Raw genomic sequence first — 22,084 nt, forward strand, 5'->3', positions numbered from 1 at the left:
GCCCCTCCCCCTCTTTTTAAGACAGAAACTTTTCAGGTTTTCCCAAAATTTTGCCCATATAGCTGCCATCTGACTTTTTCAAATTCAAAGTTCAAAAGAAAATATGGAAAATCAATCTTTGTTTGATAATATGTTGAACTTTGAAAGGAAATCCGAATTGAGCTCAAGACCCGGTTGGATTTTATCAGCCAGTGGGGATAAAAATAACGGATCAAAACTAGATGGGGATTGATATTCTCATGTTTTTTTTGTGGCTTAGGATTAGAATTCCATCGTTGTTTAGCCAGAAAATTCAGTGGATATGAAAAAATAGCACAATATTTTGCAGTGAGGTTGTTTTCAGCGGGGACAAAAACTAGAGTATAATTTTCCATTGGGGACGATCTTTTTGCCAATTTTTCCAGCGGGAAGGGTTCCCACTGGGTCTGTGAGAAAGGGGGTGCAATTGACAGGAGACAAGCATCATTGCAGTTTAAAAGATTTTATCAATTAATTTTTTTCAGTATAAAATAAATTTCGATTTTAATATTGTTGCATATTATTCCAAGTAAAATTTTTGTGTCCTTGAAAATTCTTTCGATTAATAAAAAAATATTACAAATACGTGCAGTCCATAATTAAACACCATTAAGAACCAGTTTTGGTTGATTCGACCAGTTTTCTCTCCTGAAACTGCTCAACTGAGAAATTTAATTCTGATGAAAAGTTGGTGTATTTGATCATTAATTTCGTACCTAAATTATTTAATGACTCATGAAAATACTTGCTGGGATGTAAGAAATATTTAAGAATGTTATACACGTTTTTTTATAAGAACAAACTTTATAAGAATATAAGGCTTTGATGGCCAAAATGTTAAGAACAAGTTAAGAACATTTTAAGGCTTTGCGGACTCTAAAATACACGATTTCTGAAAGGAAAATTGGCAAAAATACTCAAAAAATGGTGAGAATAAGAGCATGTTAAGAACGTTTTTAGGCAAACCATCAAAAAGTTAGGAGCATCCTAAGGCTTCAAAAATTTTGGATGTTCTTATAAGAAAAAAACGTTTACTTTATTTATTAAAATCTAACTTTAAAAATGAATAAAAACATGTTATTAAAACTAGGTCATGCATTCTCCTTGGCGGAACTCTTTCATGTAAATATCAACACCATCAAACCAGAATTGCTTGCACACCTTTGATATCAAGATGCCACGTAATTTAAGTTTTCAATGCTGATATTTCCATCTAAAACAAGAGAAGTGTGGTATTGTTAAAATTATGAAAAAAGAATCCAAACTATTGATTTACAAAACAAACATAGCTATGCTAAAATGTGAAAATCTTTTTGGTCCAACCAATATCAATTGAATATCGTCTAATGTTCTAATGACTATGATCCAATGCATATATCAAACGCCAACTTTCGCCTTATTCCCCACTCAACCCTCCCTCTTCACTCATTAGAATTTTAAAACTTCGGAAATTTTATCTTCAGTAGTTGAGCAGTAAAACGCAAAGGTATTACTTTTTACCTGTCTCCGGGAAGAGGGGAGATCCAGTAATTTAAACATTAACTTTTAGCCAGTGAGGATAGAATAAAAGAGCTAAGTAGCAATAAGGATTGAAAGTGTTTTGTGCGGGTTTCACAAATTTCAATTATTTTATTAAGATTTGAAATCCAGGTTGGGATTTTAAGATTGCAAAAGTGGATGTTTTACCCAGCTGGCACACAACGTTGTTTCAACGTTCATCTAACGTTATGTGGACGTTGTGAACGTTAGACAAACGTTGAAACAACGTTGTGTGCCAGTTGGACGTCATTTTTGATTGAAATTTCAGGATAATTTTCTTACAGGGAGGTATGGAGTATGGAACACGGCTTGTATTATCTGATTAAAATTTGTTCAATTGCATAGAATATTTAAACATTTGATTAAAGAAGTGAAATTTTACCTTCTTGGTATATTCGTTTAATGAAGTTTTAAGAAATCCAGCGATGTTTAGTCACAGCTTACACTTGTGGATTTAATTCTCTCCGGTATAAATATTTTTTTTAGTTTTAATTCTCATATTAGTTTTGTTAGTGAAATTTAAAGTGGTCATAATGTGAAAGTAAATTGTTAAAGGTTTTAAAAGGTTAGATTTGTGGATTAGATATTAACAATGGAGAATGATGAACCAAGATTGCATCACCTGAAAATTTAGATGAAAATTTATCAACAATCAACAATTTATGGCATTATTTATGATTAAAGAAAAATTTATATTGCAAAAATTTGCCCTGGGGACATTATCTACTATTTTCCTAAAATGAATTTTAATTTTATATTGTTTTAAGGACCCTACTTTGAACTGCGAGAAACGAGAATATATATTACATGGAAGCCGAGAAGGGTCTAAATTAGAGTTCTTCTAAAATTTTTTGAAATTTCTTTCAAATTGTTACACTACAATAAATAATTGATTTCCCAAAAAAAGTCGCGTTTTCAGTAGAGCCACCATAACATAACTCGAACACGCTCGGGATAACTCAAATTTGTTCAAATTGTGGAAGTTTCGAGTTATAGAGATCGATCTCTATACGGAATTGTTGACTGAAGGGACTACATGTTCGAGTTAAGGAGACATTCGAGTGAGAGAGACTCGAGTTCTGGAGATTCCACTGTATAAAATTAGAAAAAAAGTCGTACCTTCTTTTCCTTCACTGCAAGATTTATACTCAACATGAACTTTATTTTTCTTTGGTGTACTATCACCCTCCGTCGTTGATGATGCACTTGAGTTTGAGCACTCCTCCTCGTTTGCTTTCTCTGGTGTCGGTGATTCAGTTTCGAGGTAAGCACGTGGTCCGATGATGGAGAGCAATACAGGAAGAAATACAAGACCGTGGAAAAGACCAATTGACACCACCAGGAAGAAAACCTTTAAATTGGAAATGACATTTACTAAATTCAAAATTCATAACTTAGGACAATTTTAATTTGGAGTTTGATCCATATGATTTCTTCCGACACTCCTGTCTCAGTGACCCGGTGGCCTTTTAAAATACACCAGGGTAACTATGAAATAGTAAAATTTCCCCGAATCTTGACTTTGAGTTCTCAAAATCTAACTAGGGGTGGAATATTATTATTTCGATTTTCAGGGACATGACTTTCACTTTCAAGCATTTGCGAGTCTAGTTTGATTTTCCTCGAATCCAATTTGTAAAAGTTTGCAAAATCTCATTTCTCTCTTTGAGTTGGCTGCTGGATTGAAAAACCACTTACTTTGAAAAAGGTTTGAAAAGCATATGATTTTGAACCAGCCAAAAGACAGAAGGCTAAAAAAGTACTAATGCCACCGTTCAAAACTGCCGGTCCGATCTCTGATATGGCTGTCAATGCACGATCTTAAAAAAGAATAAAATCAATTTTACTTTTATTTTGTTTCACAGGTAGAAAGTTATCAGATGCCCCGAGACGCCGAAGTTAGTCTTCTGTACAATGCAAAGGAGAATCTCATATTCTTTGTGTAGGTACACCTCTGTCTCCTGGCAACGATGTGGGAACTTTATCATACAGTATAATACTGTATAAACAAGTGATATATCTAAGGGGAACGACTAGGTTTTTACGTTGGAGATTTCAATTTCTAATGCTTTTGACCTAAAGTCCTAAAGTATCCAATGCATGATTGGTGGTTCTATATAGTGGTGTTATATTTTGATTTTTCTCCAAAGACTTGGAAGAGATCTTGCTGGTTTTTAGCAATTATTTTTACCATTCCGTGTTCCTTTTCGAGCAGCCATGAACGCATGTCCAATATGTCCAGAATAATCAACAGCAAATCCAAGTGAAATGACAAGAATGGTTGAAATGATCATGTCAATACTCAAGTCCCAATAATACATGTAACCACATATGTTTGTCTATAAACGGAAAGATAGCGTAAACATTTTCAGTGTTTTAAGCTTTACTATGGACATCAAGGGAAGAAAGAATTTTAGAAAGAAGTTTATTGAAATCACACAGCTATGAACCTCAGATAAGTCCACTTGTCTATGTTGTAACCTTTCGTGTATTAGAATGAAGTAGTTCGATTTTTGTCTTGTGAAGTTGTTTTTAAAGTGCTACATGCACTTACCAGACATTAACTTGTACCCCAATTTAATGTCCAAAAACTTTTTTCATGTAATTCTCCGTTTTGGTATAGAGACCAATAAGAAGCTTAATTACGTCGATGAGACGTTTCAAACTTTTCTTTAATTTGTGAATTCTTGAATGGAATAAACGACTCGCCTGACTATCTATATAAGTTTGTGTGTTCATAAATGGAAATAATAACTCACCAGACTGAAGCCAACACACATCAAGACCATCAGACACGTCCATAAGTTGGCAATCAAGAAGAGAGTTACCAGAAACACACATACACCGGCTAATATCAAGTTTCGGAATAATTCTTCACCAACAATCTGCAATAAGAGAAATATGTTTGGATTACAGTTTGAGTTCGAGTCATGTTGAGTTTCGTCAAGCGGGGTCTAAGTTTTTAAAGGAATATTGTGTCAGCCACCCCGTCAACCACAATCTTTCGAGGGTTACAGGTTCGAGTTGTGGGATCCGATTGATTATGTCGGCACACCAAAGGGAGATTACCATTACTCTTCGATGGTAGTGGGAAATCGGCTCTCTCCTTAGTACTTTAGTGCAAGTGGACGGTCTCATTTCAATGAAAGAAAGATGTGACAGAACTAAATCCACAAACCACGGAATGTAGAACTTTTCAATGGGGAAAATAACATTCTATCGTTTTCCTGTAATCTTTTAAAGCATTTTTAAGCGTTTACCCTATCAAGATTCACTTTTAGCCCTTCGAGCTTATACTTTACTGATTTTTACCCTATTAGTTTGCCATCGTATATATTCATCACCAAATACAAATGCTGTTTTGGAAAATGTCGTTTTGGAAGATTGGAAATAAACAGAGGTCGCCTTTTGACGGATGTTATCCATCGCTTCTATTTGTTTCTTCGTTTCCATGATGTTCTTATGTGACATCAAGAATCTAGTGCCCTAGAGTTGAAGAGGAAAGTCATTAAATTAAGAAAGATATTAGATTCCAGATGTCTCTATTTCCTGGGTGACAAGGTTGAAGTGACGTTATCTCTGGAGCCGAGAGGGGCTATTTTCTTTAAATTTTTAACAAATCTTTGTCCAAGTTCTCGGAAATTACGACCCTTGAGGAAGGAGTTTTCAATTTTGATTTTGAAACGAGTTGGCATTTGTAATCCTTAGAAAATTTTTCGAGGTATGAAAAAGGTAAGATCATCGGCACCAAGTTTGCCCAGGTGTCAGCCCCTAAAATATTTTCTTGAAATTCTCAGATTTAAAGTAAAAAATCCATTGATGGGAGTATCCCAAATTTTCTTTCATCAAGACAAAATTTTATCAATGGTGGATAAAACAATAACTGACTTTGATTTCCATAGTATTATTGTTATAATCAAAGCTTGATTTGTATGCAAGTCCATCCCCATCAAGAAATTGTCGAAGATTATCGTAGAAAAATGTCTCATTTGATACAATGTTCTCTATAAAGTAAGGGTCATAATGGTTTGAAGTACAGGGTTTTATCGACATCCGCATCCATCTAACAAGATTTCGATTTTGTAAACGTTAGATGCATGTAAAAATAACATTGTCCAGAAATGACCTTGCACAAGTATTCAAAGTTAAGACTAGATGTAAAATTCAAAGAGCGTCCCGAGCATTGAGCTTGAAACCCGAAGTGCTGTCGAGAAATCTCCAACCTTCCCGAGCAAAAAAAAAGTGAAGCCTTAAGATTTGCGCTGCTTTCGGAAGAACGGATTTAATATAGCACTTTCTTTGTTTTCACGCGGATTATTTTTCAAAATGATTGATTTTAGATGGGAAATAAGTGGCGCTTTATTTTCCTTCCAAGATTTTTAACTCTTGGCAATTGCGGCTTTAAACACAATGATTCCGAGCGGGGTCTGAAATGGTGTTAAAATCTTGTGGGCTTTTTGATGAAAAAGAGCATGAAAGATGGACAAAGGCAATCCAGGGAGTGTAAAAATCTTAAGAGACGTACAGCTCCAAAGGAAACATAGTAAAAATAACAAAGTTGTTATATTAATAATTTTGTGATCCAAAGTAAGAAAGTTTACTGTTCAAAAAGAAAACGTCCCTAATATATCCTCAAGTAAAGACCTTACCGTTTGTCAAATAAGTCTTTTTCACAGGATCGTTCTTCAGGTGTGTGATGAAGTGATCGTACCAACTCACGACTGAAGATTCTTGTATCGTACTGTCCCATCTCATCTTGTCGTATAATGCGTGTAGATTTTTTTGTTCGGCAAAATAGTCAACTTTGCCAACGTAAACAGCTGTTTTGGCACCATGAGATGGGAAAAACTAAAATCGAGATTCAAGATAAAAATCACCAAATATGACAATTTAACAGAAATCAAGAAGAGAGTTACAATATCCAAAAAGAATAACAAATTTTTAGAAAAACTATCGGAAAATATTGTCCCAAAATCTAAAAGAGGTTCGTCGGATAATATGTATCTGGTATGCCTTTCTGAATGGGTTTGAAGAGTGTAGAATAACATCTTTCCAATCCAGGAACCACTTATACCTCTTTTCGATTTTATTAAGGGCTAATGGACTGGGTTCGAGTTTGGGATTTCTCATATCTTACCTGTCGAAAATTTTGTCTGAAAAGAAACTCATCGCTGTCTCTTGGTAAGAACCAATCAGGATCGAAGTTCTGGTCTAGCTGTAGGATACCATATAACCCAAAACCAAACAGTGTTCCAGTTAGAAGCACTACTATTACCTATGGGTGTAAAAATAAATTGATTGAAAGTATGCTTGAAACATTGAAAAAGTATGTCTTTTTCACACCCCTGTATCAGTGACCCAGTTAAATCCGCCCCAGTGGATGATCCGGTGAAGAAAATTTGCCAAAAATGGAGCCCCGGTAAGATACAAGCAAAGCCGGTAAAAAAATAAATTGAAATTCTCAACCTTTATTAAAATTGTGAAAATTATGACCTTATCCCAGTCAATATAATCGTATTTAGTTATGCATGGGAAAATGCAAATCATACAAACTTAGCTAAAAGTTACGTCAATCTAAAAAACCGAATTCAGGATTCAGCTGGAAGAATAGTTTTTACCTTTCCAGGGATGGTTAAGATTATCTTTCCAAATCGTTTTAAAACATCATTCAAGAAGCGTTTATTTGAGCAGGCCATTGGTTGCCAATCATCCGGTAGCCGAAAACAACAACATGCATCTCTATTCATTTCTTGTCTATGGAGAAAAGTAATTATCTCAAAACAATGTTCCAATGAATATACACCCTTAGCGACACGGTCAGCCTTTGAGGAGACTGGTAATATATAATTTTGACAACAGTATCAAAAAAGACAATCGTAGGAACATTCGAGTGATGAAAAATGTAAGTTAACGTAATTCACCGCAGAGTCCAAGGGAAATGTCCAAGGGAAATGTTTTTCATATGGCATAAAGTTTTAGTAACCTAAAAATGCCGTTCACCGAGAACAGATCTTCCTTGTAAACTAATTACCATTCTCTTCTCTAAAGCCGGATGTGCTGCTTTTAAAGTCGATATTTAACGTGGATAGCCCAGATAGCCCAGTAATCTAGAATTTTAGGTGGTCTTTCGATTGGTTTCACGGAGTCCACGGCCAGCTGGCTCGGCTATATATGAACTGAACGGAACATTGGAAGGAGCGGGGATTCGTACAACGAATCCATGGTTTAAGTCGCTGACGCCTTTGACCACTTGGCCATCGCTGATAGGTGTATTCATCCAATGTATTTAAGATTGAGGTATAAACACAATGCCCTCTTATAATATGGAAAAGATTTTGACCCATCTGCAATTTGAGTATTCTAAATACTGTTATGAAAGGGGCAAAGTATCAGCTTATATGAATTTGTTTTGAAATATCTGCAGTTGCTTTAATTCGAACCTCTTGGCATCAATGGTCAAAAAAGCCACGAAGAATGTTGCCGCATAAATATACAACATCAAGATACCTAAAAACAAAAATTGAATGTTGTTTGAAAATATATTCCCTAGATACCGTGGCGTTAAAAAGCTCAAATCTTTATGAAATTTATTCAATGAGAGTTTCTTACCAACTCCAGCATAAATACAAAAGGACCTCAATGCAGGTAAAACAGTTGTTGCACCAATCAAAAAAGCGCAAATATCTGTAAATGACGTCACTGTTATTGCCACACCCTAAACGAAAAAAAGGAAACATAACTGTTTAGACTTTTAGCTTTCTTTAAAGAATTTTTTAAAGAGGAAAACACATTTTTCGAAATAGACTCAAAGAGATGAGTAAAAATAATGACTATGTGATACACTTTTTTATATAAGAACAATTTTCAATTTTATAATAACAATGAGGTTCAAAATTGCCAAAAAATAAGAACAATTTAAGAACAATGCTGAGCCTGAAATTACTCAAATTCAATCAATTTAGGTAAAGTAGTAAAAATTGGGTATAACGCCTAAATTACCTCAATTACACCTTATAAATAAGAACAGGATAAGAACAATTTGAGGCTGAAAGTGCCAAAAAAATAAGAACAACCGAGCCTCAGAAAAACTTTACTGGTTCTTGTAAAAAAAGTGTAGGCCATTTCATTAATACGTCAATTTAAAGTCGATCTAACGCCCTATAATGACCATAACATCCCATACTAGATTTTAGATGAACACTAAAACGATTTATACGTAAGAGCAAAAGACTAGCAATTGGGCAGTTTCAATGGTTTGTCTGTGTATTTATAGTTTTTTGAGAAAGTGTGCCGGAATTTTGCTTTCGAATGTCATCATCATCATCCTTTGATCTAGATCCGAGAGGAACAAACAATAACCCTCTCTCCACAGTTCACGATCAGCCATTACTGTTCCGAGCTCTAGCGTATCCAGATCTGTTTTCTGCTTTAGAGTGTCGAGAAACGTTCGTTTCCTCGAACGTTTAGGACCGACAGGACAAAGTAAAAAGATCTGAGATTACTTCATGTTTTGAACGAAAACAATGCCCTGCAAAAGCAAGCATCCTACTTGTTAAAACATTAGAAAAAATGTACCGTAAGGTAACAAGAAGAAGATTTTAGGAGTTGTTGTCGGTGTTGCCGTTTAGGGATTTCGATGTTGTGGAAAGATAGTATTTCGGTCACTTACCGCGTGTTTCATTGTTCTTGAGATTTTCTCAGGAACACTTTCTTGAATTTTTGTCTGTTCCATGCATACATTGTCCCAAGTTTGGATGATCACGAATAAATCGTCAACACCAATTCCTAGAAGCAAAGGTGAAAATTATTTCTAAAAATTCAAACATGGCAAGACTTTAACCAATAAATTGGAAACGATATTTGGACTAGCACACACACTTGATATTATTGTGTCTGATGTTAGATAACTAAAAAACATTTCATTTGGCGGCTGATAAGTTTTGAATGTTTATGCGAGTCAAATATTATGACGCGTTTAGCCCACAGATATCTGTAAAGCCCGAAGGGCTAGATAGGCAACTTTAAGCTTTCTCCAGCAAAAAAAAGTGAAGCAAAAATTTGACTTTTTAAATTTCGTGCCGATGGATAGGATCTAGCATTTTAATTGTTTTCGGAGCGCGAGATCAAAAAAAGTAGGCGGCAAACGCTATTTCACATCTCTTAAACCGGTGAAATTGCATATTTTAGTCACGTGACTTTGGTAGGAAATCCTTCCAAACCTAGGCTTCACTTTTCGATAAAAGCCGCAAATCTAGCCCTTCGGGCTTTACAGATCTGTGGTTTAGCCTAAAACTACCAGATTCGCCAAATTCAATCCCCTCAAGAATTAAACACTCGAGATATCTCAAAATTAAAAAACCTTAAAATTAAAGCATGTTTCAACTACCGCTAGACAAATAAGCAGAACGTTTTTATTAAGATGTTAGGCGCAGCCAGTATAACGCTCAAGAACTACATTAAAAATTAGATTTACCAAGCATAAGGAATGGTAATATAGAATGCACAGGCCCGTATATTACGCCAGCTCCAGCACATAATCCCATGGCAACAGCAAAAGCTAAACCAACCATGATGATACCCACAGCTGCTAACCAAACCTAAAATTTTGATAAACATGACGTAATCGTTAGACTTTGGATGTTATTCGTGTCAGCTTGCGAAAAAAAATGTTTCGAGAAAGATTTAAGCCTATAATATGTACCATCAAAAAGGAGGCGTAGGAGTGTAGACGCAGTAGTGTAGTGGTTATCAATTTTAACTGTCGGCCAGGAGGTCGCTCGGGCAAACCCACGCCATGTGGTGAATGAATTGGGTAGACAGAAACTCAAGAAGCCTATCGGTGACTGTGCTAGGTATCGATTCCACAATACATCGTGGATGAGGTAATGCACTGGCCTTGTTCCTTAGTGGTTCACGCCGGATTAACTTGATCCGAAAAACTATGTGTCAGTGCCTCGCAAGCAGGCAGGCAGTATAAGCTACAGCGTAAGACGGTTCAAACGAGACGACTCCTAGACTGCTTAATACAGAACCGGGCATCCTCTGAAAAGAGAAGCCATTATATCAACACAAGAAATGACTTGTTACCTTATGTTTTAACCTCGAGAATTTTCCCAATTGAAAAGCAACGTATGTGATGATGAGGGCGTATCCGGAAAACAATAAACCGTAATCATTTCCAATTGCATCTAGACCGGCTTTGACAAAGCTAAGAAAGAAAAAAATCTTTAAATATATACAGTAAAAACCTTTCATTACCACATCCCTCGAAACAAGCATCACTATATCGCACTATCATAACAATAACATAGCAGACAAAGCTTTCTTATTCCTTCAAATTCGAGCTAGACTTGCAATTTATCCAAAATATATTCTGCCAATGACAGAAATTTCTTATTAGAAAACACCTTATTCGTTCATATAAAAGTTGAATTTGCCAAAGCAATGCCTAAATTATCATATTCTATTCGCATACACATGTTTTGTCCTTCCCAGGACGCATCAGTGCCACTCGGGCAAGCGAGCATAGACTGCTGTTGTCACCAGAGTGCTCAAAACACTAAGTCTCGCAGATTTGCATAATCGCTTGTGGCGAGCGGACAGTAGCAGAGTTTGCTCCTCAGAGTCCAAATTAGAAAACTACCTTTCCAAGGTGCTATAAAATACTTCATATCCCGGGAACGACGTTTGGCGGATAACAACTGCAAATTCTTTCTCCCATTGTGTCCCATATTCATCTTTCTGTAAGAAAGGTAAGAATGGTGAGACCATTGAGTTCCAAGCCCGAAGGGCTAGAGGCGAAACTTTAACTCTTCTCAGGCAAGAGAAATTGAAGCTACTTATTCCCCATCGAAAACGCACATAGAACGCGACGTAATCACGACGACGGATTGTATGTAGTGGTTCCTTTGTTTTGGAGGACTACTTTTTTTGAAATCTAGTGATAGATTTTAGTTTCAATCCAGCCCTTGTGTAAAACCTAGGCGCGGGCGTTCTGCATGGGAAATAATTTCCCATCCAAGAGTCTCGCCTCTAGCCCTTCAGGCTTGAAACTCAATGGGTGAGGCAGTGAAAGCCTCTCTGCAATGTATGGTTAAATAAAATTGGGGCGGATTAGCACAACAATACTTCAAATTGTGGTGGAGTCCTAATAATTTGTATAGGGTAAAATTCTTCATGTGGAATAACGAATCTTCCCAGCTGGCACACAACGTTGTTTCAACGTTCATCTAACGTTATATGGACGTTGTGAACGTTAGAAAAACGTTGAAACAACGTTGTGTGCCAGCTTTTTTTAGAAAGCCAATTGGTTTTGGATCCAGAACAGATCATTTTTCAAATCATTATCCAAACTAATGGGCCTTCTAAAGAGCCCGTTGTAGCACCGATGGAAGAAGAACGAATGTTTGAATTATCACCACTCACTAAACCGGCTGTTTGGCGAGAAATTGCGGTAAATATTTTATATTCTTTTCCAAAAATTCAGAAATGGTTGAACTGTTTCTTACAATATCTTATATTCTTGCCTGGTAATCCTAATCGTCAGGGAAGGATGAAAGAATCCACTTACCCACATCCCAGTACTTTTATCCAAGACAACATCAAACTTTTGAAAGTACGTCATTCTGGCAACAGATGCTTGAACAATGTGTTGTGTTGAGTTTTTACTGATACCACTCAGGTAACTATCAATACTAATGTTACGATTTCGTGTTGGGCTATAAGAAAAAAAAAGTAGAATTCACGTTTTGTTGAATACACCCCTTCTCACAAACCCACCGGGACCCCTATCCACAACTATCCTCAAATTTTTGTCCCCACTGAAAAAAAAACAAATGAACCAATCCTAACTACAAATTTTATGCTATTTTTCCCATCACCGTTAAATTTTCTGACTTCGAAACAAAAGAATTGAACTTCCCTAACTATAAAAGATATGAGAATATCAATCCTCATCGAGTTTCAGTCCGTTATTTTTATCCCAACTGGCTGAAAAAATTCTACCAGGTCTGTGAGAAGGGGTTAACGAATGATAATCTTAATCCTAATCACTTAATACATAGACCACTCCGTTGTCTACACAAGATCACTAAAAAAAGGGAAAATTTCAGGTGGTGGGATAAATTTGAAAACGGTGGTTAGCCTGTGGTGGAGTAAGCAGTGTCGGAGGTATTGCTCTAAACGACCGCAATGGTTAATAATCTGCGAATAAGAAATTTACCGCGTTTACTATCTCTCTACCGGACGATAGCATCGTATTAATACTTGTTTCCTTCGACGCAAACGGCTATTTCTCATTTTGCACCGATCCAGACTGACAGAGGACAACAGTAAATAAACACTTTATACCGTCCTCAATTTCACGGTTCAAAACTGTGGGCTTTTTAAAAATCGTTCCAGTCCCCAATCAACTTACCTTATGAGAGGATCTTCATTGACGATTCTCAAAATATCATCTTTAGTCATTGAATCTACAGTTGTTGCATCGAGACCTGGCCAAAGTTCGATAAGTGATTGTGTAGGTGTGCTGAAAAAAATTATCATATTCATGAAAAAACCCAGCTGGCTAACGTTGTTTCAACGTTTATCTAATGTTCACAACGTCCATATAACGTTAGACGAAGGTTAAAACAACGTTGTGTGCCAGCTGGGAATAGCAAGAGGGATAAATGAAATATTTTGGAAGAAATAGGGAAAGCTTTTACCATTTTTAGTGAGCATAAACTTCGTTTTTTCTTTAGCACCTTTAAAGAAAATTCATAGGATAGCTCACCACGCCCGCCTTCATTACTAAGTTACCCGTTAAGCGGGAGGAGTTTCAAGTGTTACCCGTTCGAACCTCTTTCTATTATTGTGTATAATGAGAAAGAGAGATCCTATGCGAAAATAATGATAAGTCTAATTAGGTTATTGTTTCCGTGTATTCTTAAAATCACCTATCAATAATTTTAATTGAAGCTCTATCGAGCACTCTTTGTTTTGATTTTTCACCAATCAAATAATGATATAAGTTAGTCCTATATAAGGGAAATTATTTCTCACTCGAAACGTCTGTTCTTCCAATGGAGAGCTGAATTACTATCGTTTGCTAACATCCCTTGAACCATCTTATCAACGTTCAGCATCTACAATAATGAAAAAATAGCCTCTGAATCCTTTCTATTTTAAATTCAATAGCCCTTTTGACATCCAGGGTGAAAGACAGGGTAATATTAGACAATCCTATCGTCCACACATTATCACTAAAAAAGGGAATAATTCAGGGGGCGGGATAAATTTGAAAACGGAGTTCAGTACGAGGCGGAGTAAACATTGGCCACTATTTTTTTCCGTAAACTGCCCTGACGGCCTGACTCTGCGCATCTATACTTTCCCGCGTTTACTGACCCTCTAAACGGACAATAGCATCGTCTAGGTAAACATTAGACTACCACTATGAGACAAGGATGTAAAAATTTAACCCATCGACCCCTTTAGTGTCAGGAGTATTCAAAAAATTTCTTCTGAAGTGAGACAGGAGTATGTATGCTTTTAAGCCTCGTTTTCTCAATGAGACAGTGGTGTATTTCAAATCTCACCAATCCACCTTATCCATTATGTACCAACATATGGTTTGATGAGATATTTATACAGGGTGGGACTAATCTTCGAACATATTCTGATACTTCGCACATGACACGTATTCACTCTAAAGGACATGGCTCTGTAAAATAATCTACCAAGGTTGGCACACCACTTTGATATTTTCCATTCAGATTTGGGATGAATGTTAAATGAGTGAGCTTTCAAGCGCGGTGATTGACTGAAGCAAAACAATCAAACATTAGATAAACATTGGAACCCAGTCGCTTTCGCTTTCGCTTTCGCTTTCGTTTTATAGCAAAATGCAACGTGGATTTGATTGTTTTGACTGAACAACCAGGTCAGGTCGTCACTTTCACCATATCCCTTTTAGAGAAGAACGTGGTATGTGCAAAATTGATGATCTGTTACGAGATTGAATTGGGACAGTAAAACTTCGAGCATGGCATTTCCTTAGGATAGAAATCTATACCTGTTTTAGCCCGTTAGGTGTCAACACATCTGAGCCTTTCAGCAGTATTTGAATATATCGTATCCTAGTCGGAAAGTGATCTCGAACCCAGTTCTGATCAGTAACATATTGAGAACTCTGTTCAACCCATAATTTTTCACCACGGCTTTCTTGTTCAAATCGAACCAAACCAGATAAACAAAGAAGGGCGAATATGAGAGTTACGGCAATGGTTTTTCCAGGGTGTGTTCCGACCAGCAGACCAAACCTATAAAATAACTGAAGTTTTTCAAAGCCGTCTTATACAACCTACAAGCATCTAACTTTATATTGATAAACGTTAAAACAACGTTGCGTGCCGACTGGGTGTCTTTAATGGAAAAAATGACCTCCACTACGGAGTTGATGGAGGCTGAAATAGTAAAATTTCAGGCAATTACCCAAGTTATTTTCCCATAACGTACTTCTCTATCACTCCTTGATCACTCTATAAAAAGTTTTTTTTATGCAGTGTTTTTTGTATATTTGATTTGTTTATATCTTGGATTATAGGATTACGGCAAATCAGCACTTCTACTGTCCACGATTTTGCTGGTCAAAGAGAAATTATTGATTGTTCCAAACCATTTTGAATAGAAGTGCACGAACTCTTAAAAACTGTTGGATACAAGATTGAAGAAAAAGTTTTAAGTTAATCTTACCTTGAAAATCCTGTCTCAAGCGCTGTGTTTACAAAATTCGTACATCGAACAATAAAATTTGATTTTTCTTCCGCGTTTTCTTGTTCTGGTGTTCCATTCCCTTCTGCCTCAGTTTTTTTATCCATATTTTCTACTGTATAATTATTTCTAGTACTGTTTATTGTCTTGTTCAAATCTCGACCATACTAGATTTTCCAGAAACTATAGAGAAACACAAAGAGCTTCCTAGTAAAAATGGGAAATGCCGTTTATGTAAAGGAGTACCCTTCAGTCACATTGGTTTTTTTTGAGACAAGTGAAACTATTAAACAAAGAACAAAAATCAAACGTTTGAATTTTTTGACGTCGATTTTGCAATGCATTGAATTCATTTTGTTTTCCCAGCTGGCATACAACGTTGTTTCAACGTTCATCTAACGTTATATGGACGGTTTGAACATCTGGTAATCGTTGAAACAGCGTTGTGTGGGTAACGATACAGTATCTTGACAAATTTTGCTAAGGCCTCTTATTTTACAGAACCTCGATTCTTTCTTATTTGCTCTTACCAGTAGCGTGGTGGCAGGGGATGCAGGGGAGCAACTGTCCCCTCAGCCACCAATTTTTTTGGGAGCACCAAAAGTTGCCACTGACTCTAATTTCGGCGCCCCTTTGTTTTTTCACACCTTAGAATAAGCAGTTTTTAGCTAAAAAGAGAAGAAAAAATACCGACAGATTTTCGTGCTTGTGCATCGATCACCTGTTTCTTTTTCTACAACCATATATTACTTTAACAGCATCCAACTCTTTTGTTAAGTGTGGGTCAGCGCACTCTAGCCACTGTTTTTTTTAAGGTATTGTAAAAAGTCAGCTACTCAGACTCTGCCACCTATCCTCTATAGACTGTGATTTCCTTCAAGCCGTTGAAAAATTGAGAGAAAGGTGTATCAATTCTAGGTATTGTCCGCAAATGGTGGATGACATCTTACAAGCTCATACCCTTCAGAGAAACCTTACCCTTACCGAACGTTTAGAAACCGTTTAGAAATCGTTTGTGGTTATAAGATTTCGTAGGAGTTTCCCTTTTTTCTCGAATATTACAACCATGGTTGTACATCGTATGAAAAAACAGTTGAACGCTTCGCTAGTCGTATCAACAGAACCCTCATTCTTCATCAAATCAAACTTGATATTTTAAAATGTAACGGTTCTTCAATTGGTAGTCCCTTGTCCCCAGGGGGGTACTATAGGGTTGCGAGCTTACAGGAGGGGAACCGCCCTACAATTTTACGACCCTTACCGGAACAAATTTGACCAATTTTGACCAAATTTCGATCTTTCTGGGGTAAAAAGTTGAAATTTTCCTATTTCTCCGACCCTTAGCGGAACTTTCGAAATCCAAAAAAGGTACCCTTAAGGGCGGCACATACCGTATCCTCCATTTGCCTAAGTACTACCCCGGGCTCTTGTCTCAAAACCATATCCAAAGTAACTTTCCACAAGTCTGTTCTCGACGTTGTGTTGTTTGCTCCAACGATATTCGTAACGAAAATAGTCATATCGAATCACCAACCAATGATCGTAAGTGATCCTGTTGCTTTAGACTAAACATTATTACTCTGAATATCCCCAGTGCCTCATTCCTCAATGTTAAAGGGACATAACAGTACTTGCGAAGTTTGTAAACAAACTGTATGGAGCGGATACAAAATCAAAACAAATATGGCTAATTTTGATTGTTCAATTGTTTGTTTTGGACACGTGATTTGAATTGTTCTCTTTAATGACACGTGGTTCGCGCAATGTTTACATTTTACTACTTTAATGTCCCTTTAAAAGAACTGGAAAATAAAAAGGTTACATCTCATTACTATTTCTTCACTGAGGTGCTGTTGAAGCTAGTCAAATCTTATAAAACTTATCCAACATTCTTTATCGTGTCCAGACTGTGCTATTTATTGTATTTTGTGCTCATGCTTATCACTCTATGTTGGTAAAACTACCACGAAATTCGATCAAAGGTTTAAAGAACATTTCCAAAAATCACGTACCTCGTCAGTTTCGGAACACTCAAAAACTTGTTGTGTTGGTAAAGAGAAAACTGATTTCTCAGTTCATTACCTTGAAAACATGTACTCAAGAGGAAAGTACTCCTTGTCTGAAAGGGAATACTTATGGAATTAACGTTTAAGAGGTGTCTTGAATATCCAGAAAACGTTGAAAAGTTAATTTGATAGTTTGATTATCTTGATTTTGTCCTTGTATTTTGTCTCATTTTACAATTTTACTTACAGTTTTAATAACATAATTTCTATTTATTTTTAGAACACTAAATAATTACTGATGTTGATATTTATATATCGAAACATGTTCAACAATAAAAATTAACATTGCCTCGGTCAAAGTTCATTTGACTATGTCTTGCTATTGACTTATTATATATTACTGTACTTTAAATAGGGGGTGCGAAAACTCAAACTTTGAAGAACGCTTCCCCATTTGATACTTAGGCAAAATGGGTGCCGGGTATGTGCGAGCCATAAGGGTACCTTTTTTCATTCCTCAAAAGTCTCTCAAAGGGGTACAAATTCAAAAGTTAGTCTCTGAAAGGGTCCCAAAATCACAAAAATCAAAAATTTCTCTCTCAAAGGGTCACGATTTCCAAGAATTTTGACCAAAATTTGGTGAAAATCAAACCAAAATTTGGAAAAAATGGACCAAAATTTTATGAAAAAGTCTCTCAAAGGGTCCCAAAATCACCAAAATTTTGTCTCTCAAAGGGTCGATTTTCGATTTTTGCCTCGGACATACCCGTCACCTCGCAAACCTAGTACCCCCCCCCCCGGGGATCGACCCACCACACTACTGGTTCTTACAGTACAAAGTTTTTTTATAAGAACATCCAAAATCTTTGAAGCCTTCGGATTTTCTAAACATTTTTAGTTTTAAGCCTAAAAATGTTCTTAACATGTTCTTAACATTTCCGTCACTTTTTATGGATTTTTTTTTCAATTTTCTGAGATTTCAGGTGTTTTAGAGTCCGCAAAGCCTTAAGATGTTCTAAACTTGTTCTTAACATTTTGGCCATCAAAGCCTGATGTTCTTATATAGTTTGTTATTATAAAAAAACGTGTATTCTATTCTCTTGAAATCGGCTTACAATTCACATGAACATCGCTCTCCCAGTGTCGTTCGAGTGTCATGGTATACGCCATGGCTTGGCAGCTCGCGTCTGTCAAGTTGCAGTGTCTGTCAGCGCCGTGATTTCTACTCACAGGAAAAAATTTTCGATTTCAGAGGTTGGAAATTTAATATTTTTGGGTTGGAAATTACGGTTTTATAATTGAAGGTTGGAAATTTGAGCGATTACCTTAAGCTGATTTGGAAAACGTAAATTACCCATAGGTTTTGTAGAATAAACCTATGCCCTGGAAAAATCAAGTGAAAAAACCCATGTAGAAATGACAATTTTCCAAGGCTGGTTGGAAAACATGACTTTTTGGGTGGGAAATTTTTATTTTCCAAACAGTTTGGGAATTGAAAAAAAGGTCAAAAATCGATGTGAAAATACATATTTTTGTAAATTTGATACCTCGGGTTGAAAACTAGACTTTTCTGGGTTGGAAATTTGTGTTACTCCCAAACAGTTTGGAAAACGTTAAAAATCCATGTGGAAATTAACCATTTTCTGCGCATGTCCTTTGAGAAAACCACAAGCAATTTTTCGCTCAAAACTGTTTTAATGTATAGCTAACCTACATATTAGGCTATAACGTGAGCAGTCAAGCTGTAAGTTTCCCTCAGGCGAGGCGTCCCATCGGAGCAGCCTCGGTCAATCGCAATGAGTTCGCACAGTAAAGCACATAGGGTACTTGTGTCATAGTTTCAAATGGTGCCCTGCTGAGCTGTGTGAGTGATCTAAGATCAACCACGTATCTGTGCGAACAACAACGAGAGATGGACAGGGAGCCACAGAGCCTAGGCTAGCGAGTGACTGTTCACAAAAACAAAAACCTTGTTTAAGATCTCTTTTTCCACATCTCTGCCATCACTTTTTGGATTTTGGCTTTTTTCCAACTGAATTTAAAAAAATTCCAACCTTGTTAAATTTGGATTTTGGCTTTTTTCATATATTTTCGAATACTATCTCGTAGCAATCGTCTTATAAAACCTATATCACTGTATTGTACAGATTATAAACAACAGTAAACAACTCTGCAGTCAAAAAATGAATATGATCATATAAGAACTGAATGAATCAGCACGAGCTCTATATTTCCACGAATGCAATGGAGCCGCCAAAAACCATTAAAAGGCATGTTTATGTTTCAGCTGAGCTGAAAGCACCTGAAAAAACTTGTTTAAAAATTCCATGAAATCTTATTATCAAAACCTCTATGCCGTGCTACCAACTTCTTGACCGTACCCTACTGCTGCTACAATTGAAGCACGGCCCCTCTGAATAACCTATACATACTTCAGAAGCTCCTCATACCCCGGAGAGTCATAAGGGTCCCTTGTTCGCACTCTCGAAACTCTCTCAAAGGGGTACAAAAACCATTAAAAAGAAAAGAATTTAAAAATTAAAAGTCTCTGTAAGGTTCCAAAAATCACGAAATTTCCTCTCTCAAAGGGTCGTTGATTTTCCAAAATTTGGGCTGTAATCGAGTGAAAATCGAATCTCTCTAAGGGTCCCAAAAACACCAATTTTTCCTCTCTCTCTAAGGGTCAATTTCCAATTTCACCCTTGCAAACCTTCCAATTTTAAACACCTTGCAAAGGGGCCTACAAACCTAGTACTCCCTCGGCCCATGCTCGACGTTTACTTCACTTTACAAAACACTGGTATTGATAATTATCCCGTAAGAAAAATAGTCTTTACATTTCAGAAAATACATAAACTCATACATAAACTCGTACAAAAACTCGTCCATACGGGCGGCATGAAACTTAAAGTCCTAAATAATAAATCAAAGTATCTTCCCTTTTAGTTTGAACAAGCTCTGATATCATCGAGCACTCTCGGCAGATACCTTAAAGGAAGAAATTTCGGCGGAAAGAAAATTTGGCGGATTTGGCGGAATTGGCAGAATTGGCGGATTTGGCTGAAATCCACCAAATTAAGTTCCCGCCAAAATTTCTTTTTTCCACCATGCGCAAAAATAAATCCCTGCCAAATTAAACATTTTGAAAATATGATCTATTTAAGGTGTTTTTGCAATTTTTTTCGCTGTTTTGACGTCATCTTAAGGTTAATTTTTTTAAGCGACCGCCAAATCAAATTCCCACCAAATTTAGTTTTTTCGTCCATCCGCCAAATTAAATTCCCTCTGAAAAACCTTTTTGGCCATCCGCCAAATTAAATTCCCGCCAAAATTTCTTCCTTTAAGGCAAAAGAAAAAAACAGACTTGCATAGGCTCGTACATATAAATTATTCTTTACTATCCCACACAAGAGTGAAATTTCGATCTTCTCTTCTAGACTTTGCTAATTGTGGGTTGAGAAGAAGTCAAAATTGTATTTCATGCATATTTTATGATTTATTGGGATGATATATTCATTTTTTTCATATTCATGTTCACATTATCAATTATTCAAGATTTTTTAAGGTTAGAAAAAACAAAATGGACGACGCATTAGTGGGTGATAAATGAAAAGTTATTTCCTTTAGAGTCTTAAGATTAAAGGTTTCATTATTACGTAAGTGTTTCTGTTTTATATCAGACACATATTTCATATCAGTGTCTCCCTATTGTTATATTGTGCTGATATAAGCAAAATTATTTTGCTTTTTCCTCTTTCTGTCTTGCTCCACATCCGTGTCAATTCAATGTTAAAAAGCTTGTAAATTAAAATTGATGAGTAAGCAAACGACACGACTCTTATCTAAAAACAAAACCTTCAAGATTAGAAAAAAAAAAATGGAAGATGCATTAGTGGGTGATCAAGGGTGAGAAATGAAAAGCTATATTTAAAGGTCGAAAAGTAATCTCTGATATATTAAGACACCCCACACCCACTAGAAACTATGGCCAAAATTTGGGGAAATATCCTACAATTTTAGCCCCACTGGGAAATTGAACTTGATTTTATCCCCATTCGAAATTCAATCTAAAAAATTTCACTCCAAAACCATCCCCACTGGATTTTTTAAGTTTGGAGCAATAAACTTCTATCTCCATTGGGATTTCAATATAATTTCTTATCCCCACTGTGGGAAAATGTTCAGCCGGGGCTATAAGACGGTTATAAGTTGTGTTAGAGACCTTCCCCATAACTTTAATAACAACAACGAGGTTCTAAAACACTGAAAAGTAAGAACAACTTGAGAATTGAAGTGCCAAAAAATAAGAAAAGCCGAACCTGGTTATCTGGTTCTTATAAATGAAAAGAAAGTAATAGGTTTGCGGAATGATGCAGAGCTTTTGGATGTCGTCATTTTTCACTCTTGATTCTATTCAAATTCAAGAATGACAAGTATCTATTAGACATTCGTAGCCCGCTAATCTGGAATAATCTGGAAAACCCATTGAGGTTAAAGCCCGAAGAGCTAGAATAGGCTCTCTGATCTTTCCCAGGCAAGAAAAAGTGAAGCTACTTGATCCCATACAGAAGGCAACTAGAACGCGCCTTGATCTACTTACTTGTTAAGTGCTTAGCAAAAACCTTTGCCTTTTTTTGTCGGAAAATATACGAATCCCTAGACAAGTGACTTCTGCATTTTTGGACCGGTAATACACGTTTTTTTTTTATTAGAACACCTAAAAATTGGCTGAGCCTGGATGTGCTTATTTTTTTAGAAATTTTCAGCCT

At 36.4% G+C, this 22,084-nt stretch overlaps 1 protein-coding gene across 1 annotated transcript; it reads right to left on the reverse strand.

The window, feature by feature from the left end:
- Positions 1–474: 474 nt before the first annotated feature.
- LOC136802708 (patched domain-containing protein 3-like) lies at positions 475–15,466 on the reverse strand. The gene is made up of 21 exons (XM_067059462.1): positions 15,292–15,466; positions 14,612–14,858; positions 13,600–13,682; positions 12,974–13,084; positions 12,128–12,275; positions 11,201–11,298; positions 10,645–10,765; positions 10,031–10,154; positions 9,227–9,342; positions 8,167–8,272; positions 7,998–8,064; positions 7,176–7,311; positions 6,695–6,832; positions 6,207–6,405; positions 5,446–5,561; positions 4,870–5,043; positions 4,317–4,442; positions 3,749–3,896; positions 3,256–3,377; positions 2,677–2,908; positions 475–1,231 (listed from the first exon to the last, which is right to left on the reverse strand). Exons 1-21 carry the CDS (start codon positions 15,414–15,416, stop codon positions 1,188–1,190), a joined length of 2,781 nt encoding a protein of 926 aa, XP_066915563.1. The 5' UTR covers positions 15,417–15,466; the 3' UTR covers positions 475–1,187.
- Positions 15,467–22,084: the final 6,618 nt, after the last annotated feature.

The sequence above is a fragment of the Clytia hemisphaerica genome, unplaced genomic scaffold, assembly GCF_902728285.1.
Source record: "Clytia hemisphaerica strain Z4C2 unplaced genomic scaffold, Clytia hemisphaerica genome assembly, whole genome shotgun sequence".
Lineage (NCBI taxonomy): Eukaryota > Metazoa > Cnidaria > Hydrozoa > Leptothecata > Clytiidae > Clytia > Clytia hemisphaerica.

Bases quoted from the DNA above. Each gene is read 5' to 3' on its own strand.
- LOC136802708 (XM_067059462.1), bottom strand. From the start codon at position 15,416: ATGGATAAAAAAACTGAGGCAGAAGGGAATGGAACACCAGAACAAGAA. The intron at 13,683-14,611 runs GTATAGATTTCT...TCATTATTGTAG, and splicing joins CACCTAACGGGCTAAAACAG to ATGCTGAACGTTGATAAGAT. The intron at 8,065-8,166 runs GTAAGAAACTCT...TTTTGTTTTTAG, and splicing joins TTGTATTTATGCTGGAGTTG to GTATCTTGATGTTGTATATT.